A 22,563-nucleotide genomic window follows, 5' to 3' on the forward strand; every position below is an offset into this window, starting at 1 on the left:
CAATCCGGATCGCTTGGTACTCATGAAATTTACGAGCGGAATACGCTAGAAATTTCCCGGGGGAGTGTCATCCCGTTTGGATATCGATTGACAAACAGGACCTCTTATTAACTGCCCCACTACGATATCTGATCGAAAAGCATCCGCTGACAGATCCGTCGGCGGAAGCCCATAGATAAATCTACGCGAGTCCTATCCCGTTGATTGATAGAGCTCGGAGCTATCACGACGTGGTTTGCGTTGATGATGATAGGAAATTCCATAATTTTCCTGACGCTACATACGCATATCATGTTACTTAATCAATTGCATATCACATGTATGTTATCAATATGCATAAATCTGGACGCACATAGTAATGAATCTGAATATTAGTAAATGAATATTAGTAATGAATATTATAGTAAAAACAAGACAATTCTTTTTATGTATTAACAGAAACCCTTGGTAGAAACATATTATGTTTTCGTTTATTATTTTTAATAACTTTTTATTAAACTTGCGATCGTTATTAATTTGGCGAAGAAGCAACGAAATAAGAAGAAATATCGATAGAAATACTATCGCTTCCGGAGCTATAAAATATTGCTTTCTACAGGTTTACATTTATGTTCAATTCTTACATTTCAAAATAACATAATCATATAAATAATAATGTTATCGCAATCACATATTATTATACTGTTTATAAAATCATCTAAATTATTTCTAAAACAATATTTTACTTTTATTTTACATTTAATAAATATAATAAAATATTTAATGAATAAATTTAAAATTAATTTAATCAAACCAGTAAAGACATACTTGGCAATAATTTATAAAATAGTGTAACAGGATAAAATTTTTAATAACATTAGTAATGAGAAAAGAAAGAGATTTATTTAAGAAAATGTAATATTAATTGCACTTTAATCTTTACATATTAGAACTTCATTTGCTGATACATAACTATTAACAGAATCATAAATCAATCCACTCTGTAATTACAAACCTAAATCACGGAGCAATGGCCTAGGGTTAATTGCAATTAAGATACTATTCTCTGCTCCCAACATTTTGTATAGGTATGCAAATTCATTCAACCAGGAAAACATTGGTATCGAAATATGTACCATACTAAGATAAAATCTATTTCATCGCCCGATATTTATCAACATTTTTTTAAGATATTATCTGTCATTTATCAATTTATCTTATTAAAATAACAGCAATTAGTAGACTAGAAGTTATTAATCAACAAAATCTACATTAAGCTAGTACACTTAAAAATAAACATCAAAATAATCAGCTATTATTGATAACAGTTATATTTGTACTTATCCGTTGCTTTCTAGACTGCATTCCAATATTCACTGCCAGTACTGAAAATTTATAGTGTACGTGACGTAAACTATAGATTTTCAGTACTTGCAGTGAATATCGAAACGCAGCCTTTACTGTTCAGCATTTACCTCTGTATTATCCACCTAAAAAAGACATTAAAAATGTAAAAAAAAACGCCAAGTATATTTTAGACAAAATAATTTTATAAATAATGAAAATATTTATTTAAAAAACACAAAAAAATAAATATAATGGCATGAAAAAGAAGTGAAATCAAAGTATTATTCCAAGTATATTTATTAGAGTAAGTAATATTTCGCAAAATATATATTTTGTGCGTGAAATTGAATTTAAAGGAATATAAGTACAATATTTTATAAACTATCTCTCAAAATTGCTGTAGACTTAATATAGGATGCATAAGACATTTAAAATGTATGAAATACAACGACATAATGAAAAAGATATTATGTTCCCGTATATTATTGTTTCTATGCATATATATTCGTATTAATTTGACGAAATATAATATTTAGTTTAGAAAATAAAGTTCGAAAGAATGCAATATAAATTACACACGATTATTTTATTTGTAAATTTAAATATGAAAGATTACATATTTTTATGGTTTCCATACGAAAATTACGTTACGTACGTTACGTATTTGTCTCTTTTCACAATATGTATAAATACAAAATCTACTTTTACGAGTTGATAAGTTTAATCATTTACAAGATGGAGAACGCAATCTCTATTGATTCCGCTTTCTTTTAAGGATGTATTTACACGTAGCAATCTCTTCGGCGAATACCTTTAAGTAACGATATCAATTGTAAATTTGAAAACGGAAGATAAAAGATTAAATAACTTTTGCAAATTATTTTTGTAATTATTATTAATTTTTGTAAATTAAGAATATCAAGCTAAACAGTCAGATATTTCCTCACCCGCTCAACACCACTTTATACCCTCTATGCCCAGATGTTTGCATAGCTTTATCAAGTAACTCGTATAATTTTGCCACTGATTCATCGGCCAAGACATGCACTAGATATATAGTACTACCGGTTAACGATCTAACTTTTAATCGAAGCTCATTCGATTTTCCAATAGCTTCATTAACCTGGCGCAATAATGGAGGCTGAAATAGTAAAATTTGGTTTTTTAAATACAAATTTTGAACGTATCTGACTTTTACATATCTTCTATTCAGTTTTCTGACTGTTAACTTGATATGTTTCTCACCGTACTCTTTCTTGCACAAGTAGCCGATCTCGAACCTCGAGGATGTTTCATCGCGAAATACTCAGAGGTGAGATTGGTAATCTTAAGCTCATTAATATTATTTATTTCCGCTGTGCTTAATGTTTTAGACCGTAATACTGATTGACTGATACCCAATCGCTCTCCCGACGAACTGGCAGATTTCGAACGTAATCGGAGGCGATTTTCAACAATCTGTGACCTACTAGGAAAATTTAACTTGAGTACATAAATAAATGTTGATTATTTTATTTATGGAAAAAAACCTTGATGATGATCTATCAGAAACGCTATGGTGTCTCGTTCTACTATTACTTGCAGATCTCAAGGTATCTCTTGATTTAGATGATTGCTCACTCATATCATACTCCATATTTTTTGTGGCTAATTCTCTCTTTTTCGGGGCAAAAATATATATAATATATATAATATTAATATATAATATTTATAATATTTCGATATTCAGACATTTTAGCAGATAACTAAAGATTTACTTTTTCTCGCCGACTGCTTCGTGCCAATTCGGCATTAATATGTGACTGAAGGTGGGAACTGGAGCAGATATTATTGTGTGAAGCTAAAATCTGCGATCTCAGGGAAAATAGATCGACAGAAGGCGATTCCGAGATTTTGGGATCCAATAAACTAATAGAGAGTATAAAAATGCGTTATAAATTTTTTAGCAATTTACGTAATAATAATCAGCTTATAATTTCTTTATAATTATAAGATAAATTTGCTTATTTTTAGTATTTCAGGATGTATATTGCGGTATAGAAAAATCAGGTATTTGGATATTTATTTGTTTAGAAGTAGTGATATTACCGGTCTGGAAGTGATAAAAGCGGAATGTTCTCGGAAGTGTTATCTTTCGCCGAAGGGATTGCACGAGTAGATCTTTGGTAAACGTTATTCGATCTCCGTAAATTTGTCGATAACAAGTTATCCACTGGAGATTGCTTTCCCAACCGATATCCTTGACCAGGAAAGCAAGCGGAATCATCTACATGCAATTCTGTTCTACGATCTTCGATCTACGAATGCAAGTACAAATTATAATTATGAAGAAGAATGGGCTAAATTTTATTAGTCCCGTATTGATCAAAGAATCCAGGGAAAAAGCGCGAATATATCTCATATGTATGTATATTCCAAAATTCTGTTTCACTATTCTACATTTACCATAAAGGGCACTCCATCAGGATATTCTTGTTGCAATTCAGATGGAAAATATCCATCCAGAATATCGCGGATAAACGAGATTGCAGATGGATCATCGTAAGATCGCAATGGTCCTCCATTGACCCACATACCGTTTTTATAAAATTTCAACGTCATGCAGGGAGGCGTCTTTAATTAAAATGTATAAAGAAAATGCTGATTGACAATATGTGTAAGTGTAATCACTAAATAATTAATAAACATACTAACTCTAACTAATCAATAATAAATATTCTTCTCCGACATTTACGAAATATATTTAAAAATGTATCACGTGCGTAATTTTGTAAGCGTAAATCTCGTAAATATTTAAATAATATAGAAGTACGCCGTACAAAACTAGAGCATTACTTTGAATGTCGCTCCTCCTCCTTTCTCATTATGATGAATGTGAACTTCACCCTTTCCCGCAGCTAGGTTCAACTGATCGATATTCGCAACTAACTGCTCATAGCAGGCGTTGATATAATTACTACAATGGAATTATAACTAATTGTTAGATCGGTTACTTCTACTTCTAGCCAGTAGCAAATTGTTTATTCTAATTACTTGCTACCATCTACGTTTGTCGTATTTTTGGGGTCACCCACCCATATTAACCCGTAATCAGCTAAGAATTTCTGCAATATCAAAATGACACAATTGCTAATTACTAATTATGTTTTAAATATACAGAACGGACATATTTAAAACATAAATTTAAACCTCCATCTCGCTGATCTTGTGTTCTAGCGTTAGACATCGTTGATAGAAATATTCGGAATTACTAGCTTGATTTCGTTGCTCTTTCTTTCGTAGCAACTCCTGACTCTTGTACTTAGTTTCCCATTCTTTAATCTACCAAAGTAACGTGATATATCATCCGGAAAAGAGGAGAGAAATTGTATCGAAAGACAGTTCATAAGAGTACGAAAAAATATAAGAACAGAATACGCAAAGAAATGAATTCGATGATATTTTATAACTAAATTTAATAAACACACAATACAAATACGGAAAGACCAGCTCTCTACTAAGCTGACTATGAATATTATGAAATAATACTACATTCTTAGATTATTGTAAATAAAGCGTACAGAGAACCTTCCGCTTTAAGCGTCCAATTTCCTGATCTTTAGTTCGCAAGCCTTCCTCAGCTTTCGTCAAAACGGATTGCATCTTTCGCATTTGTGACTCAGCTTGATGCAATTGTTTCGTCAACATACCAATAAGCTCACTTTCTAAAAATCAATACATTTCGCGATAGGGGATATACAACACCAAATAAAATTACAAGTGAAATGAATTACAAGTGCTCAATGCTTAATGTAAAACTCTCTTTAAAAACGCTAATAAATTTTGTTACGTATTTAAATTTAAATAGTAATTAACTTCTTTCCAACCCGTGCGTCTTGTATTATTATAAAATAGAAAGATTGTAAAATACAAAACCTTCTTCGATTACATCATTTACAGCAACGGAATTTCTAGTCATCTTGGATACATTGTTCCACAATTTTCTCGCGGAAAGATTCGCATTGGAAACCTAATACCCGAATGAATTAATATAATTTGACATAACATAATTTGACAACTTATATCCATAATATATATATATATATATCGCACAACTACCGTTTTATTAACTCGAGTTGAAGATTTGCCATAACTAAGCATGATTTTGCTATCTTTCGATAGATCTGTCTTCAGATCTCCCGTTGAGGTATCCGATATACATGTTGACGAAGGCAATGTCTTTAATCTAGAGAGCGAGATATTATTTCCTAATTATTATTTCTCAAAAAGCAATACGTGGAATAATTACTAAGAAAATGCATATTTTTCATCTTTACAATCATAACATCCTAATATAACCTACTTGCAATTGCTGTCGTGTGACAAGATTAAGGCATTTTTTGAAAGTCTTTTTCTCGACTGAACTGAAGAATTTCCTTGATTCATGTTATGTATAATGGCATTAATTAACGAATTTGACAACATTTACATGAATTTTCTTACGTCGCCAAAAAGTAGTTATTCGCCCGAAGTTGTGTTTACAATATGCGACGTAAGAAAAGTCGATTCAAGTAGATTCGATAAATTTGTTCGTGTTGCTTGAAATCCCCCAAAATCTTTGCACTTAGAGATATTAAAATACGTAATATAAGAAAAGTGGCGATGATTTTTACACAGCATAACAGCAGAAAGAATTTTTAATTCATATCTTTTCTTTTTAAGTTTAATGTCAGTATCTACTTTTGGTACCTACTGATTGAATCTCAGAAATTATATGATTTATACTTTCATTTAATTTATATATTTTAATGTTTAATTTCTCTTTCTATACCGATGTTTCTCTATTCGCGAATCAACTTAAGCACTGGTTAGAATATTATTCAATTTTAATAACAAATTTTTGCTATGTTTTATTATTACGATTTATTATAAATAGATTTTAAGAGCTCACACAAACTAATTAAATAAAAGATCTTAATATTACATCTTGAAATATGTAGTAAAAATAAATATAGGATATTCCAATATTGAAGACTATGATCAAAAAATTACAATATATAAAATAAATATTAGATTTTCTTAGTTTACTTACTTCCTTAATATAGTATCTCATAAAATACATTTTAGCAAAAATTAGACACAAATTGCTGCAGTTATTCATTTTTAACAAACTAATTTAATAGTGACGCATAAGGGCGTGATACATTACAGTCTCGTAGGTGAGTCATCGGGATTATATCTAGTTTGTTCACGCGCATTATGCTGCGTGCAGTAGTTGCTCTTGCAGAATTTTTACATTTTTAAAATTCTCGAAACATCTGTAAAACGATTCTCTAACAAATAGTGCCTAGTATTATGTCCCTAACATAATATCAGATTTTTGCTTCCTCATAGAGGAAGCTTTGTGATGGTAAATGTTATAGCAAAGGAGTGGCTGCGTCTATCATTTTATGTCAGTTTATTTAAGACTACTCGAAAATATGTCGAAGGTCAAACGAACGTCGAGTTTTTTATCTTTGCCAGCGTTATCGAACTAATTTCGACGTTTAAGCTAATTTCGACGTCGTTTCAACATTGTTTCGATCAGTCCGTGCATTGATGTTAACTCATAAGCATTGTTTCGTTACTGAAACCAGACTATAACAAGATTGATCGTCTGCAATAGTAAGTGAATTTTACATCTTCATGAAAAAACTTATACGAATTGCAGCTAATTTTGTAATCTCATTTTATTTAAAAGGCAGCAGTTAGTCACGTAATTTACCTTATGTTCAACTTTTTCTAACAACTACACCGCCGACCAGCTATTTTATTTTGCTATCTTGTACATAAAGATAAAAAGGGAAGTGTTTCCCTTATCAATAGCTGTGATAGAACTTATTCTTATCTAACAGATACCGTCTTTCTCAAATACTGACTCCATTTCAAAAAATCAAATCAATCATTACTTTTGATATTAGGACACTATTTGACTATGACTATAGCTGCGGTCCACTTGACGCTACAAATGCTTTGGAGCGTTCTTCTTCTCCTTCTTTCTTCATTGAAAGAAAAGAGAAGAGGAATGCTTCGAAGCATTTGTAGCGTCAAGTGGACCGCAGCCTATATCTTAGAAGAACTCTGTTACTCGATTGAGCCTGATTAAGCTGAGTCTCTTACGAGTTCTTGTCTGTAATGCAAAGCAAATGCAACTTCGACTCAATATACTACTATATTTTAACTTTGCTTGCCTATGTATTGTTGCAAAACAAAGTTGGTCAAAAGAATACTTTTTCTATCTTATCAACACTTTAAAACATTAAGGGCTATTTCGACCAAACTCCGATTAACTTAATCGTTGATTAGTCCATTGGAAATGACCAATCGTATTTGCTCATTAAGCAGATTGACAAATGCGATTGGTCATTTCCAGTGGACTAATTAACGATTAAATTAATCGGAGCTTGGTCGAAGTGACCCTAAGTACATTGCGTTTTGCACGTAACAGTTATCGCACATTCGCGTCGGCGCATTGAGCCTCCATCGATCGCTTGGACATTGCTTGCTCATGAGTCACGTGATCACGACGGTAGTATCGTCATCAAAGGAGCCGACGCAAGCCGACGTAATGGTTGCGTCGGCACTGTCGGCAGCGGTTGTGCACTTGTGCTGTGCATTTGGTGCGGCGTTCCACCGGTTTCCGCATTTCGGTTCGGTTCGCTTCATTCGCCTCTCCTCAGTCTCCTCGCCTCGCCTGGCCCTGCCAGTCCTGCCACGCCTGCCTTTGCCGCTTTGCCGCTTCCACTCTCACGAGTCTCACGGCTTATCGTGAAGCAACGCGCTTCTCTCGTCGACGTGAGTGAACACACGCCAATATTGTCGCGTGTGCCGCCGCGTGGATAAAAATGCCGCGCAAGAGAGCATCCACGTTACACGAGACGTCCGCTGGACGCAGAAACGCCACTACTAAAGTGAGTTCCGATCGGTTGCCCTTTGATTTGCACGATCTTTGTGACTCGCTGCTCTCGAAAGCAGACACGACGGACCACGTGTTTCTTAAAAGTTGAGGGAGTCGGCGTGTTTAACCTCAAATCAGCAATGGCCTTAATCTACAATGAAGTACTTTGTCGGGCGGTAGCTCTCAAACCTACATCAATCTAATTTCATGACTTTTCGCGATTTACCGTTCCTACCTAAGCACATTTGTTGTATTATCCAACGTCGTGTAATGATGACAACAGTTTTTTCTTCAGCGATGCATGGAAATAAGTTTTTATAATAGCATTTCCTATTTCTGTGTCTACCGTATGTGTAAAAACTGATGGAATTGTCTATTTTTTTTACTTTGGGTGGGACAAATTGAAACAAGGAGTTGAAGATGACTTAATGTATGAAATTAATGTGTAAAAAGAATTGCAATTTCTTCAATAATTGATTATCATAAATAACATGATTTACAAGAGTTACTCTTTCCACCTTGCTTTAAAATATTCATCATCGAAGAAGCCAATTGCAGTTTGAATCACCGTTGGAGATCGACTATCAGAGTCGTCATAAGTCAACTACATCAAGCGAATGGTAATCACAGTAAGACATCAATTGGGAGAGATTTTCTAGAAATCTAGGCACTAACTTGGCACAATTTAATGTGTAATATAGCATTCTATTTTTCTTATTAAGGACTGCAATTTCAATATTAACAAATAGCGAGACAAATAGACATATGAAATTGATACCACTATGCACTATCATAATTTACACGAATAGCAACAGTTGTATATATTATATAATAAAATTCTCAATGATAAAAAAGTCAACTTTCAAAAGCTACACATTACTAAACATATAAAGGAAACCATCCATGTCTCTTAGCCGCAGCTAATCAAAATCAAATAGAGACTTCTTAAGGTTTCCTTGTCAATAAAACAATTCTCACAGTAATTGACACGTTCTTTTAATCATGTTACGTAATCAGAAAATTGTAGAGCTAGAGAAAAGTCGTTTTGCCTTGTGTATGTATGTGTGTGTATGTGTGTGTGTGATACCTGTTGGACATAATTATAGCCATTTACTAAGTTTACGCGAGCGTTACTTCTGTAGTAACTTACGATAATTCCTTCGCGTAGACTGAATTTTCCTTCGCGTAAACGGGATTTTGTAGTAACTTACGATAATTTACTACAGTAAGTTACTACAGAAGTAACGCTTGCGTAAACGTAATAATTGTAAGATGTATTAAACCGCAAATTCACAAATTCACTGTCCATTTCAGCTACTATTCACAAACAAAATTCTTTTTTTTTTCTCAAAAAATATATTAAATTCATTGTTTATTATTTTCTTTGGCACATTATTGTCGTTTTCCTATCAACGTTTTTTTTTACCTTGTGCATACAAAGTAATACGTTTATCTAACAAATTGATAATAGATCACATTTTGTTAATATAGAAAACACGTTTTGTTTCTTACAATTAGAAGCGAAATTATATTTAACGAATACGTTACGTTGTTATGACGCACGTCACTTTTGTGTTTGCTTGGAATACAACTCTATTGGTCGAATTGCATGACCTGCCCCGCCTCGATTGAGTAATAAGGTTAACTATGAGATAATTAATCCCAATATTGTGGCGACGAAATTTAATTCTTCATTAAGACAATTGATAAGTTGAAGAAAATGTCAGCTCTTCATTATGAAGTCTTCGGCTCGATCGATTTGAACTATTACGCAAAATTATGTCATTATACATATTTTACTGACTCATATCATTATCGGAAGAATAATCCGTACGCTAAGAGACCATTGAAACTTGTAAGGTCAAATAAAAAATAAGCATTAAACGTTATCATTTGCTTCGTTATAATACAACACGAACTATCGATCAAAGAACGGTCTCTATTTCACTGCAGAATATACTCAGAATGTTCCAACAGTAAAATAATTTATGATAAGTATGTATGATAATGTACTTTGTATCGACAACTTTATACACCTACTACGTACTGGAAATACAATGGCAAATTCTTATGACTCACGTGAAAGAACTTGGTAATAAAAAAAAAATGTTTTTTCCTTGAACTGAGAGAGAGAGAAAGAGAGAGAAAGAATATCATTTTTGCCAATACATTTATTTCCGAATCAGTTTTAGTACTTTATCTATGATCATCATCTTATCAGGATCATGCACGAGTTAGATCTATTGTTAATGATACATTCAATTAATTTTATTATTGATGTAACGCATTTTTAAATTCTCGTATTCATTTAGCGTTCTTGTAAAATTCTTATATAAAATTATCATTTCAAAGTTATTCTCTTAAATGTGCACCAATTATTTCTCAATTATATCTCACTCCATCACGATAGAAATATGATAATCCTCAGTTACGTAATCAGCAATTACGTAATAATTACCTTTTTATCGTATATACTTATTTATCACATTATATCGAAATTATCGGAAAAATAATCAAGTGCAATTAATGCTTCCATAACAAGATATAGCTATAATAATTTTTTATTACAAAAACGAATATCGTTTCTTCATAACTATTTTTTTGGCTTTAGTTAATTACGCAGATATTGTTTTTATTTCCATTTTTTCAGCCTAACAATAAGTATAATTCACTCCTCATGTTTTTCCTTATATAAGGAACGTATTTGATAAGTCATTCATTTTAAACTTTGAATTTAGTACATGACCGTCAATAACCAACTGCTAAAAAACTTCATATTCGCATGACGTACTACCTGAGAGGAATAATACAATATTCCACATGATCGTCTCGCACTATACCAAGAACACGATCGAAAACCGGCGCAATGGTGGGGTCAATGAAGATAGTCAACGCCTCGTGGTCCGGTTGCCTTTCAGTGTCGACACTTCGTTCCGCCTACAATCATGTTGATCGTATCGCGATTTCTTCCATTCGCGCCACACGTTTCGAGTCGCGTCTGTTAAATTTCGTAAAGTTGTAATCGCGTCTATCTGCCCATTTCTAAACTTATCTTTGACGTAAGTGATATCTCGAGCGGACTCGAGAGCAATGTTGACGCGACAATTTTATATTTATCACAAACGCACTTAAAATTTGTTATAATTCGCTGTTATCAGTGTGACGCATCGGGGTTATTCTGCATTCAACATGACTTTCGGAAAACGAGTAAACGCTAATGTTGCGGATTTTTTTATTCGCCATTTGCTAACAAATCACATTCATCGAACTAAATTACCATCACTACCGTTTCAACATCGAAATCGCCTTCTTGACATGACTCTTTGATATTGAAGATAATGACGTATTGAATGGACTTTGAAAATCAAATTAATCATATCGATTGACTGGCTTACTATTGAAATTTTTTTCTTTTCGGCAAAAGACAGAAGATATAATAATAATTACAATATATATTTCTGAACATCGTATTGATAATATAAATCCTTCATTCAAAAGCTTAAGTGTGTTATATCAATTTTTAAATTTTATAAAACGTCTCACCATTTATATCTCGAGATCGTTCCATTTCTTAAGAAAAAAATGAAGATAGCGTTAATATAATATTTGCAAGAGGTTCTGTTGAATTTAACAAACGTAGAGTGGTATTCATAGTCGGATTTTATATTTAAAACCGTCTTAAGTACAATCTTAAGATGTTATGTGAACCAATCACAGAATCATCTTAAGACATTATTTGTACAATGAATTATAGTTAGTAGTATAATCATATATATAGATTTATAGCATCTTAAGACATCTTTTTTAGCACAGATTTTTTAGCATCAAGACATTATTTAAGACGGTCTTGAAATAAGAACGGACTATGAATACGGACCGTGGACAGTTTCCAACGATGCTTTTTTTTCAAATCAGAAAAATATAATGAATAGTTAGACATAATATTTTCAATTTTAGGCATATTCACATCATCATGTGTGGCTCTGAATGTAATATAGTGTTATTTATTTAGTGAATTATCTGATATTTTACCTTGAAACACTAGATGCAAATAAAGTGAAAGATAACCGTAACTGTACCTTAAGATCTAGTTTGAAATTTTTCTATTAATACGATTACACATTCAATCTGATCTTTAGAGAATTTACATAAAGTTATATAACGAAACATAGAATGAATTTTATCTGCATACATCGTAAAATTATTCTATATAGCTATGAATTTTTGCAATTGTTTTAATAATCACCCGCACGAATTTTTGTTGACAATAAATTTATGCTTATATACTTAATTCCTTTTTATCACTTTTATTTTTTGTTGCTTAAATAACATACTTGATATGATAAATTAAAAGAAAAATATTCTGTGTGCGTAAGTGTGTTGCAATATTTTTCTTTATTGCGTATTCTATAAAATTAATCTTGACATTATAATCATTTTACATTGTCTCGAAATAAAATAATTAATCTTGTATTTTGTGTTAATAAAAATTAAATTTATATATAGTTTTAATTTTAATGCACATTTCGTACGCTATCCATTTTTAAAGATTATTTTTTTATGTTTTACGTTTATAATTCGATAATATTATTTTTATTATTACGTAAAATTATTTTTGCATGATCATCATTTACCTTCAATGTCAAGCTTTGTCTTTAATCAATTCCGCATTTTTTGTGCATAAATGACAGTCTCGACAATTTTTTTGCGGAAGTATCATTGGTTTTGTACGATTATTCGTTTAACTTTAATTATTTCTTTATGTAAATCGCGAGAAAGAATAACTAAACATTGTATTTAAATATCGCAGATATTAGAATTGAAATCTACGATTATACTACTATAATTCCTTGTACAAAATTGAAAAATATATCGAATCATGATATTTTAAGTGGTTTTTTTATATTTAATCTAACTCGCTCATCGAAAATAATAGCACCTTTCTTTAGCCATTTTGAAGAATACGAAACTTATTTTGCAGAGAAAAAATGTGATAATTTATTATGTGACATATAAGAAAGAGACATATATAGTTGGAATTGTATTATATTGTAATTTAAAAAATAATTTAAATAAATGGTACAAAATTCTTCATATGTATATCTATTATTCTACAAAATACAAAAGATTCATTTACATAACAAGTATGCATGAAAAATATTTAAACAATAGGAGTTATACTATTGCTATATATATATTTTGTTAGTAAAATACAAAACCACAATTTGTAACTCGTTTATTAATTGAAAGAGAGATAAAGACTCATCATAAAAAAACTCTGTATATAAAAAATAATTATTTTCTATAATGAAATTGATCTTTTCCGTATTCTTAATGAAATAGCAGGATATTTATAAATAAATTCTTGCGGAGGCTTCCACACAAAGAACTTCAAGAATGTCGATATGAGTTTCGCGTTGGAATTTCATTCTGTTCTCATAAATCATGACCTTGATGCAATAGTTCGAGTACCTTACAAGTTAATTGACGCCATTTCATACTTGACAAAGTGAAAGTAACTGATAAAATTAAAACGACACGTCGCGTAAGAGTTAAAAAACTCACTTTTATAAAGTAATGATTATTAAATTAGATTATTTTTCTCTATTTCGCAGACTCCAAGGTGATCTTTGTGTTTTCACCGTGTACAACAGATTCGTTTTTGTACTCTGTTCGAATATCGAAAGCTCCACGCAAGAAATGGAAGAATCTCAAAGGTAAAGAACCCGTTTTAAATAAATATTCTTATTTTTGTTTATATACTCCCGGAAATTGCGTTATCGGCGTTTCCATTACGTAATATATTTTTTATTTTTATCATTTTAAATAAGTGATACCATTATGTATTTTAGGAAACTTGTAATTATTTTATTGCATTTTTAATTATCACCTTTTTTCATCTCACTTGCAGATATTAAAGTCTGAGTATAATTAAAGTCTAAAAATAATAATTAAAAATTCTATTTATTGTCACTAACTGTTTCCTCTTACTGCAACATTGCATATCATGCAGTAATTTTACCTTATTCTCCTTACAGATATGAGGAATCTAATATGTATAAGGAACAGCCACCTTGCAGCTTACGAAAATTGGGAGGTAATCGTTTTTGTAGCATAACTTAAAAGTTTTTACTTAAAAAAAAACAAAGAAGAAAAGAGTCAAAGTCACGGTAATCGCCAATAACCATTGCGCTTTCTAATGCAAGTCGATACGATCAATATTGCGCGATACTTAATAATCACTAATCAGATTGAATTGATTTTCTTATTGCAGACATGGTTCCAGCACGTGTCGTGCTGTATATGCTTTCATTTTCCGGATTTCTCGTGTCTTTCATGATGAGAACAGACATTAATATCGCCATGGTGGCCATGGCGAAGCTGCCGTTAACGTCGAACAATGAAACCGCCGCGGTAACGTCTCACTGTTACACAATATCGAATGCGTCACACGTGGAGAACACCACTGTAACCAGGCCGGAGGTACGCTTGGATATTACGATATTGCATAACGCATAATTTCTTTTTTATTCATGTATCATTCATTTCATACGAGTTTCAAAATAGTAAAGTTATTTTCTCGACGAAAAGAATCTTTTGACTTGCGTCAGAAAAAAATTATGTTTTCTCTTTTCACAAAGTCTTCTTTTACCAAGTTGCATTAAAATGCGTGCGTATGCAGAATATTTGTTAGTCACAATATCGGAATATATTTCATTGTAGTGACTAGCAGGATCAACAATTTATTTGAATACGAATGCAGTATAGATATTTTGACATTGTATAACATAAATATAATGCAAATGTATTCCACGTATCGTCAAGAGCAAAGAGTTTCTTTAAGGAATACTTAAAAAGTGTACATAAAAAGTTTAATAAATAAGAAAGTAAAGTTCTGAGAAGAAATTCAACAGAAAATTAGATATATTGTAGAAGCTAATAATATTATGAATTTCATCATCTATTCTATAAAATATTTCAAGCAAGTAAGATTAACTTTTAACGAGACTCTAAAAATTTTTATATATAATAATAAAAAAATAATCAGCAAATAACGGATATTTTTTTAGTAAACTAAAAATAACGCTCATTTATTCTTTCACAAAAACTGTAGATCCTTTTTTACTATTTCTTTTATGGCTATAATATTTTTAAGAAAACAATTAATAAGTGACAGTAAAAAGATTGAAAAAATTGAACCTATTAATACCTAAATAAATTTAACTATTTTTAACTTCAGGGAAAAGCTAATCTGCTCAATTCGAGCAAATTATAGAAGAATTTTTATGTATACGCTGCACTACAATATCGTGTCATTTTTTTGGACAGGACGCTGGCGAATTCGAGTGGAGCCCAGCTATTCAATCGGCCATTCTCAGTTCTTTCTATTGGTGTTATATACTTTCGCAAATGCTCGGCGGTGTTCTTACTCAGTACTTCGGCACTAAAACCATATTCGGCGGATCTCAAGCCGTCACTGCCGTTTGCAGTCTGCTTATGCCAACTGCCGCGGAGATTCATTATGGGGCCATGATAGCATTGCGTAGTATACAGGGTATTGCAAGTGTAAGTTATTAATCATCGGATAAAATGGCAAACTTTACTGTCATATTCAAACAAAATAAATATCTAAAGAATATCGTAAAGACAACTAAAAGACATTTTAAATCTTTAGGATAAAACAATCTTTTAAATATCGTTTAAATTTTTCTATTCTTTGGGATAGCAAAAACAGATTTTTGTGGCTAATCTTGATTTTTTCTTTTTTTGAAAACAGGGACTCACGTGGCCCGCGATGTATGCCGTAATCGGGCACTGGATTCCACCGGTGGAACGCTCACGCTTTATGTCTTCCTTCCAAGGTACGTTATAAGATGCCGGCCGCTAACAGAGATTTTCGTGTGTTACAGTGAAACTTCGTTACGTTCGATTAGGCGAAAACTATGCGCGTACGCTCATATTACAGTCGCAAGTATAACGCCGTAAAGTGAAAGTCGCATATTCTTTTCGATTGTGTTCACGTGAATACTAATGCACGCTTCTTTCAGAGTGGAATATGGAAGTTCGAATGAGAAACTACACATTATTCTTTCAGTCAAAATTCCGGATCAAGAAAATGATCTCTTGCTAAAATGAAAATAATTCTGTATAAATGTTGCGCATCGATCTGTGCAAAAATCGATCACTTGTTAATGATCCCGAATAGTTCATCTCCACGAGGTTGCATTCGCCGGACCGAGGGGTATACTCAACAGCAACCGCTCAACAGCATGAGAAAGGCCGAGTATACTTCCAGCTGGTAGAATCAGCCGGGCTCGTCGAACATGTATATTGTTTACACTTATCTTTCTTATATGTACAAATTCTATCTTTTGACCACATCCATTTGTCCGCAGTATGAATTAATAATAAATCTAATCATCTTTCTCACTCAAACTTTTCCAGAGTCGGACCACAAGATTCGTTTTATCTATTCGTTTTATTTACGATATTGCGCGTTTTTCTGTTTACTTATTGATCCAAATTATTAAATCGAAGTTATTAGACTTTCTTTCTGCTAGCACAAAATGTGTCTTCGAATGCTGTTTATATCCTTAAATCCGCTTTAAACGATCTATAATTCATTTCAGATTTCAGATAGAATTTTATGTTAATTTAATTAGATATATATTTTATATACACATATGTGTTCCTCAAATGTTTTTCGTATTTCGCACGATATATGAAATTATAAATGAAATTTTATCTTAAATTCTGACATAAACTATAGGTAGTCTAAAGTAGTGTATACTGACTCCCTATTAAATGAAGTTGGCCTTCGTAAAGATAATACTTCATGATACTAGAAATATCAACTACAAACGACTTTTATGTGGGTGCGTTTTATGTATATGTAACATAACAACAAAAGCAATGCTAATGTGAGAGAAAAGATCTATACTTTTTTCCTAACTTATACGCGTACACATAACTCAATTTCTTCATTACAATGCATTTTTTGTGATATCGATCTCTGCGTACGAAGAGTGACACTTATTTTGCAGGTAGAACGAGTTTAAACCTTTATTATTTACAGACATAGAAGTTTCATTGTCCCACTATTAACAGCTTCATCATGCCTCATCATCGTCCTTGCGTACTAAGTCTTTACTTGAATCGCTTTACAGGGTGAGATACGTACACCTCGACTGAAGAGCGATCATCACCACGCATGAGTCGTAACAAATCAAGACCAAGGCCATTCGACAAGCATCATGTTTCAGCTTGTTCCGGATCGTAGGGTGAGCTATTCCTAACATCTAGATTGTCTATATTCAGGGTTCAGCATCGGCATCGGATTGACCTATCCGTTGTGTGCGTTCATCATCGTCCATTTCGGATGGAGGGCTGTATTCTACACGACTGGTACTGTCGGTCTCGTCTGGTGTATCTTTTGGTATTTTTGCGCTTTCGACACTCCTGCCTCGCATCCCCGAATATCTAAGCCAGAACTCCGTTACATTCAGGAATGTGTTAGAAACCAAGTTATCGGAGCGAACGAGGTAAAGTGATTTGTATCTACTATGTATCTACTCTGATTTATTAAACAATAAATCTTTTTTAAGAAGAAACACACTAACATAACTGTATTTTTTTTTTTAAGGATTTGCCCGTTCCTTGGAAATCTATACTCACGTCTTGCCCGGCATGGGCTATCGGTATTACAACCTTCGGAAGAATATGGGTACATTATGTCTTTATCATTCCCGGCCCGATGTATATGAAGACAGTGTTAGGATTCAGTATACAAGCAGTATGTATTCAAGGAAAAATCTTATTGGAATTCTTTTCAATGTAACGATTAACAGAATAATCAAATTTTTAATTTGTTTAGAATGGTATCCTGTCAGGTGCACCATTTATCTGTAGCTACTTAAGCTCCGTTGTATTCTGTTACGTTGCGGATCTTCTAGTCACGCGGCAAATCATGACTTTAATCACTGTGCGCAAAATATTTACGGCACTTTGTAAGTCCAGTGGCAGTTTCCTTCAACTTATCTAATACTCGGAAAATGAATCTATTTTTTTCCTTATAGCTCAAGTGGTTCCCGGAATACTCGTGATTTTAATTGGATACTTAGGATGTGATATTATCTTAGTTTTAATCGTATGGTTCATAGCTGTTACTCTCATAACAGCCGGCTATGCAGGCGCAATGGCTAACATCGTTGACATCGCACCCAATTTCGCTGGTCAGTGCGCCCATTAATTTGTGAATATACTTATTTCTTAAGAATATCAATATTTAAAAATCAATATATTATTTTCAGGGCCAGTGCTAGCGTTCGCGCAGACGATTCACATGACCGCTAGTTTCCTATCTCCTATAGCAGCTGGTCTGCTCACACAAGAAAGTGTAAGCCTTATATTTTCTCCTTTTATTTTCCCCTATTATTAAATTAAAAAGCTAAAATAACATAATGTTCCCAACAGCAATCTCTCGATTCGTGGAGAAATGTATTTGCGGTTACTGCAGGTGTATCTTGCAGTACGTATATCGCCTATCAAATATTTGGTACGGCGGACATACAAGCATGGAACTATCCCAATCAAAAGTATCCTCAATCTGTTCAAGAAGACTCTCGCCCGTTAAATGATTCGTCGCGGAAATAGAGCAAGTTTGTTCCGAGCCGAAAAAATCCGTCAGAACAAACGTAATGTACCTTTATTTCGGTTTCTTATTTTTCTGCTATCGTCATTCCTTATGTTAAAACTTAGGTCTTTTAACGCGCAAAACGCAGTCGAATATATGTACGAATATATGAAAAATACCTATTTTCAATACCGTTCTATTATTGTAAATAGATCTGATTGTTGATATGGGAGAAATTATATAGTTATCAAGGTAATATGTATCATAGTGAAGAAGGATATTTTTATGAAATGATTGCCTCAGGTACATGATAGAATGTTTAAATTAGTTTTTGATATAGATCGTACGCAATATACAGATACTATATACACGAATTGTGCACAAATGTTTGAAGAAATAATTAATATTAAGTAGCGTGCGTTTGTAAGATGTCACACAATCCTAATTAGAAAACGCGCTGTTTTCTCGATATAACACTAATATTTCCAAATATTAAACGCGGACGACACGCAATTGTTTTTGCGTAATATTATTGTTCGAACTTAAATTATAAACCCCTTTCTTAATTTGTTATTAGCAATCTCAAGAGAGTAACATTTTTAATCACTCGAATGAAATAAATTCAATGTGAAATCTCACGAATTCCTGCATTCTAAAGACAAGTAATGTACTATATTCTTCAATTTTGCTTGTTACATACTTAAATTCTTTATTCTGAAGTTATTGTATAGTAATTTATTTGTAAGATAACTTACGATTTCTTAACACTTTGAGTGCCAAGTTTCGACATTGAACTTAATAAATCTAATATAATATTTTAATATTTATTGCTCTCTTTAATGTCTTAGTAAAATTTATATTTCATTAATGTCTTAAATATTTAGTAAAATTATTCTTAATCGAGTAAATAAGACCGTCACTCACAAATGGATGACGGGGTCTTTGCGGAAATTTACGCATCACCCAGATGACATGGCACTTAAAGTATTAAGAATGATTCATAAGATGTGGATTTCGTAATAATATGGAATAGTTACTTGTTTTTCTTTAATTATGTACGTACGCTTCAGAACAATGACAATTTTATATACATAAGAGTTTAAACATATATACAAGCATATGTATACATATATGTATGCTGGTATATAATTAAAACATCCGAGAATAATAGAGTACTTATTAAGTTTAGAGAGATACTTAAAATATACATCTACTAAACATAGCAACTTTATTTACACAGTTCTCGAAATAGAATATAATTTTAATCATCATGCATTAGAGAGAATTAAGTAAAATCATAGAATTTTGGAGTACTTTTATTGGTTCCTACTTTTTAAAATCAGTGCCTTATGGTACATATAGATTTTCAAGTTCATAAAATTCTAATAGAGCTCTCTTGATCTCTACGTCTAGTAGAGATTTTACAAATTAGTATAGATTTATACGTAACACATGTCAAAATTTCACGATTATAAATTAATATAAACTTGCCACTATATCGTGCTGAATGCGAGAGAATATTTATTGCAGCTGCATTTCGATATTCACTGCCAGTACTAAAAATCTATAGTTTACGTCACATACACTATAGATTTTCAGTACTGCAGTGAATATCGAAACGCAGCCTATGTAGTGTCATATAAATCGAATTATGATAATAAATTTTCAAGAGCCTATAATTCCGTATTTAGAGATTAAATATTAATAAATATATTTATTTTGTAAACGTCTTAAGAAATTGTTATGTTGCCAGACATTTTATTCCTTTATAAATTTTTATATTTATGAATATAATATTGCAATGATTCCGTCAGTAACCTAAGTTACATGCATATGCACATGTTTCTAATAAGTAATGCGAGAATGTCATTAATATTTAAATAATTTTTATTGAAATCAATTCGATTTGTTTTTCTAATTTTATCTCGTTATTCGTAAATAAAATATTTTATATGTCAGTAACACTTATACATATGTACTCGTATATTAGTACACAAGTACTTTTGTTAACACATAAGACTTATGCATTAATATGGTTGTGTCTTTATGTAATATCTCGACGCATACATGTTACGATATCTTTATCGTATGTAAAGTACATGTACTGAAATTGAACTTTACACATAGAAGAAAATGCACCTACTTTTATTAACGTTTGAGACGTGTAATGGAATAATTTTAAAAACTTATTTTTTACGTTATTTTACACTTGTTTCTTTTAACACAAAGATTGTCAAATAAATATGTATTATTTCAGAAAAACTATAGTATGATGTACGATAAATAAATAATCTTACAATTAGTATAGAATATAAAGAGAATTTATTCTTTTACTTTCTTTAATACGTTTAGTTCATTTCTTATTTCAGATGTCATATATACTCATCTAAAAATGTAATATCTTCTTATATAAAATATATTTTAAAAACCATGTTTATAGAAGCATTTTCAACTAGTGTGTAATAAAATAACGTCAATAATAATAGATATATTAATATATTATTATTGGCATTATATACATATATTAATTTTTTGTTCCTATTAATTTATCATTATTATTAGTATGTAGAATTCATAAAATTTTACCATTTTTCTATAAAGCCAAGGACCAGGAGCGTCAAGAAATATAATAAAGTAGCAATAGTATACTACTGTACATATTTTGTATAATGTATACTAGAAATATAGTACTGTATGCGATAAAATATGTTAAATATCGAGAGAATATGACAGACACTAAATAATGCAGATACGTGATTTAATTCAAAATATATGAACATATAGTTTTATTAATCGCAGCATTTTTATTACGTTCTTAGAACCATATCCGTCTCTTTCCTCTTTATTTTTCCCGTCTCTTCCTTTTATTTTTAAAATTTATGTATATGTACATTCAATTCTCTAAATTTACATAGATATAAATTCCTCTTAAATGATTCATGATATTCAATATTCCATGTAGCCTGAATTATCAATGAAATAATACGAAGATTATTTTATTAGGAAATGATTATAAATTCTATGTAAGTGATAAATGAGAGAAAAAATATCTGCTAATCGTGAATGGCAAATACAACAGATTCTTATTCAAGAGTGAGTTATATAATTATTTTAACTATTTCTTTAACTACTGTAAGCTTTTTTGTATTAAATACTACATCAAAATCAATTGAACGTTTCTTATGTCGTGTGAATTCCAGAATTTATCATTATTACTAGCTGATTAAAGCTAGAATCAATTCTAAATACTATTTATAGCTAACATATCAATTCGTGACGTGACATTTTTTGCATAAAAAACAGACGAACTAATAACAACATGACAAAAGATTTAGTTATTCCACAAATGAGCTCATAAACAAAAAAAAAGATTTGATAAGTTAATTTTTATTTGCATTCACAAGATTATTCTATAAATTTTAAACGACTAATATATCTTCTAATTATTTAATTTTTTCGTAGAAGATAGAAGTTTACGCGAGTAAGTAAATGATATTTCGAGCTCTATTTAATGATCTCATAATTGTGCATTTTCGTACGCACCCCATAAATCAACGAATAATCTCACATATTCCAAAGATAAATATTTTTCAATCCTAATCCTCTCAGTAGCCTATACATTTTGAAGCAATGGATAAAGTGCATATTTATTTATTTTCATATTTACTAATATTTATTTGCAACATCC

The 22,563-nt window shown here is 31.5% G+C and overlaps 3 protein-coding genes across 5 annotated transcripts in view; 1 reads left to right on the top strand and 2 right to left on the bottom strand.

Moving 5' to 3' along the window:
* Positions 1-22,563, bottom strand: part of LOC139776430 (uncharacterized) — a 95,487-nt gene that overhangs the window by 71,458 nt on the left and 1,466 nt on the right. The gene's annotated exons all lie outside the window — the stretch shown is intronic.
* LOC139776855 (uncharacterized) lies at positions 827-5,022 on the bottom strand. Its single transcript, XM_071713840.1, has 11 exons — positions 4,894-5,022; positions 4,516-4,647; positions 4,360-4,430; positions 4,162-4,282; positions 3,772-3,939; positions 3,415-3,623; positions 3,084-3,234; positions 2,856-2,983; positions 2,572-2,743; positions 2,274-2,467; positions 827-2,137 (listed from the first exon to the last, which is right to left on the bottom strand). The coding sequence occupies exons 1-11, from the start codon at positions 5,011-5,013 to the stop codon at positions 2,047-2,049; spliced, it is 1,557 nt and encodes a 518-aa protein (XP_071569941.1). The 5' UTR covers positions 5,014-5,022; the 3' UTR covers positions 827-2,046.
* On the top strand, positions 6,951-21,668 carry LOC139776383 (sialin). 3 transcript variants are annotated; one of them, XM_071712991.1, is made up of 12 exons: positions 6,951-6,969; positions 13,858-13,959; positions 14,281-14,339; positions 14,517-14,725; positions 15,572-15,808; positions 16,020-16,104; positions 17,561-17,784; positions 17,886-18,035; positions 18,117-18,249; positions 18,319-18,474; positions 18,553-18,638; positions 18,716-21,668. In XM_071712991.1, exons 2-12 carry the CDS (start codon positions 13,943-13,945, stop codon positions 18,893-18,895), a joined length of 1,536 nt encoding a protein of 511 aa, XP_071569092.1. In that variant the 5' UTR covers positions 6,951-6,969; positions 13,858-13,942; the 3' UTR covers positions 18,896-21,668. The 3 variants fall into 3 exon arrangements, with proteins under 3 accessions (XP_071569092.1, XP_071569073.1, XP_071569083.1); XM_071712972.1 differs by lacking the exon at positions 6,951-6,969 and adding an exon at positions 7,872-8,255; XM_071712982.1 differs by lacking the exon at positions 6,951-6,969 and adding an exon at positions 11,152-11,301.

This window comes from Temnothorax nylanderi, unplaced genomic scaffold (genome assembly GCF_030848795.1).
Source record: "Temnothorax nylanderi isolate EJ_2023f unplaced genomic scaffold, tnyl_v1.0 TNYL_tig0005_pilon, whole genome shotgun sequence".
Classification (NCBI taxonomy): Eukaryota; Metazoa; Arthropoda; class Insecta; order Hymenoptera; family Formicidae; genus Temnothorax; species Temnothorax nylanderi.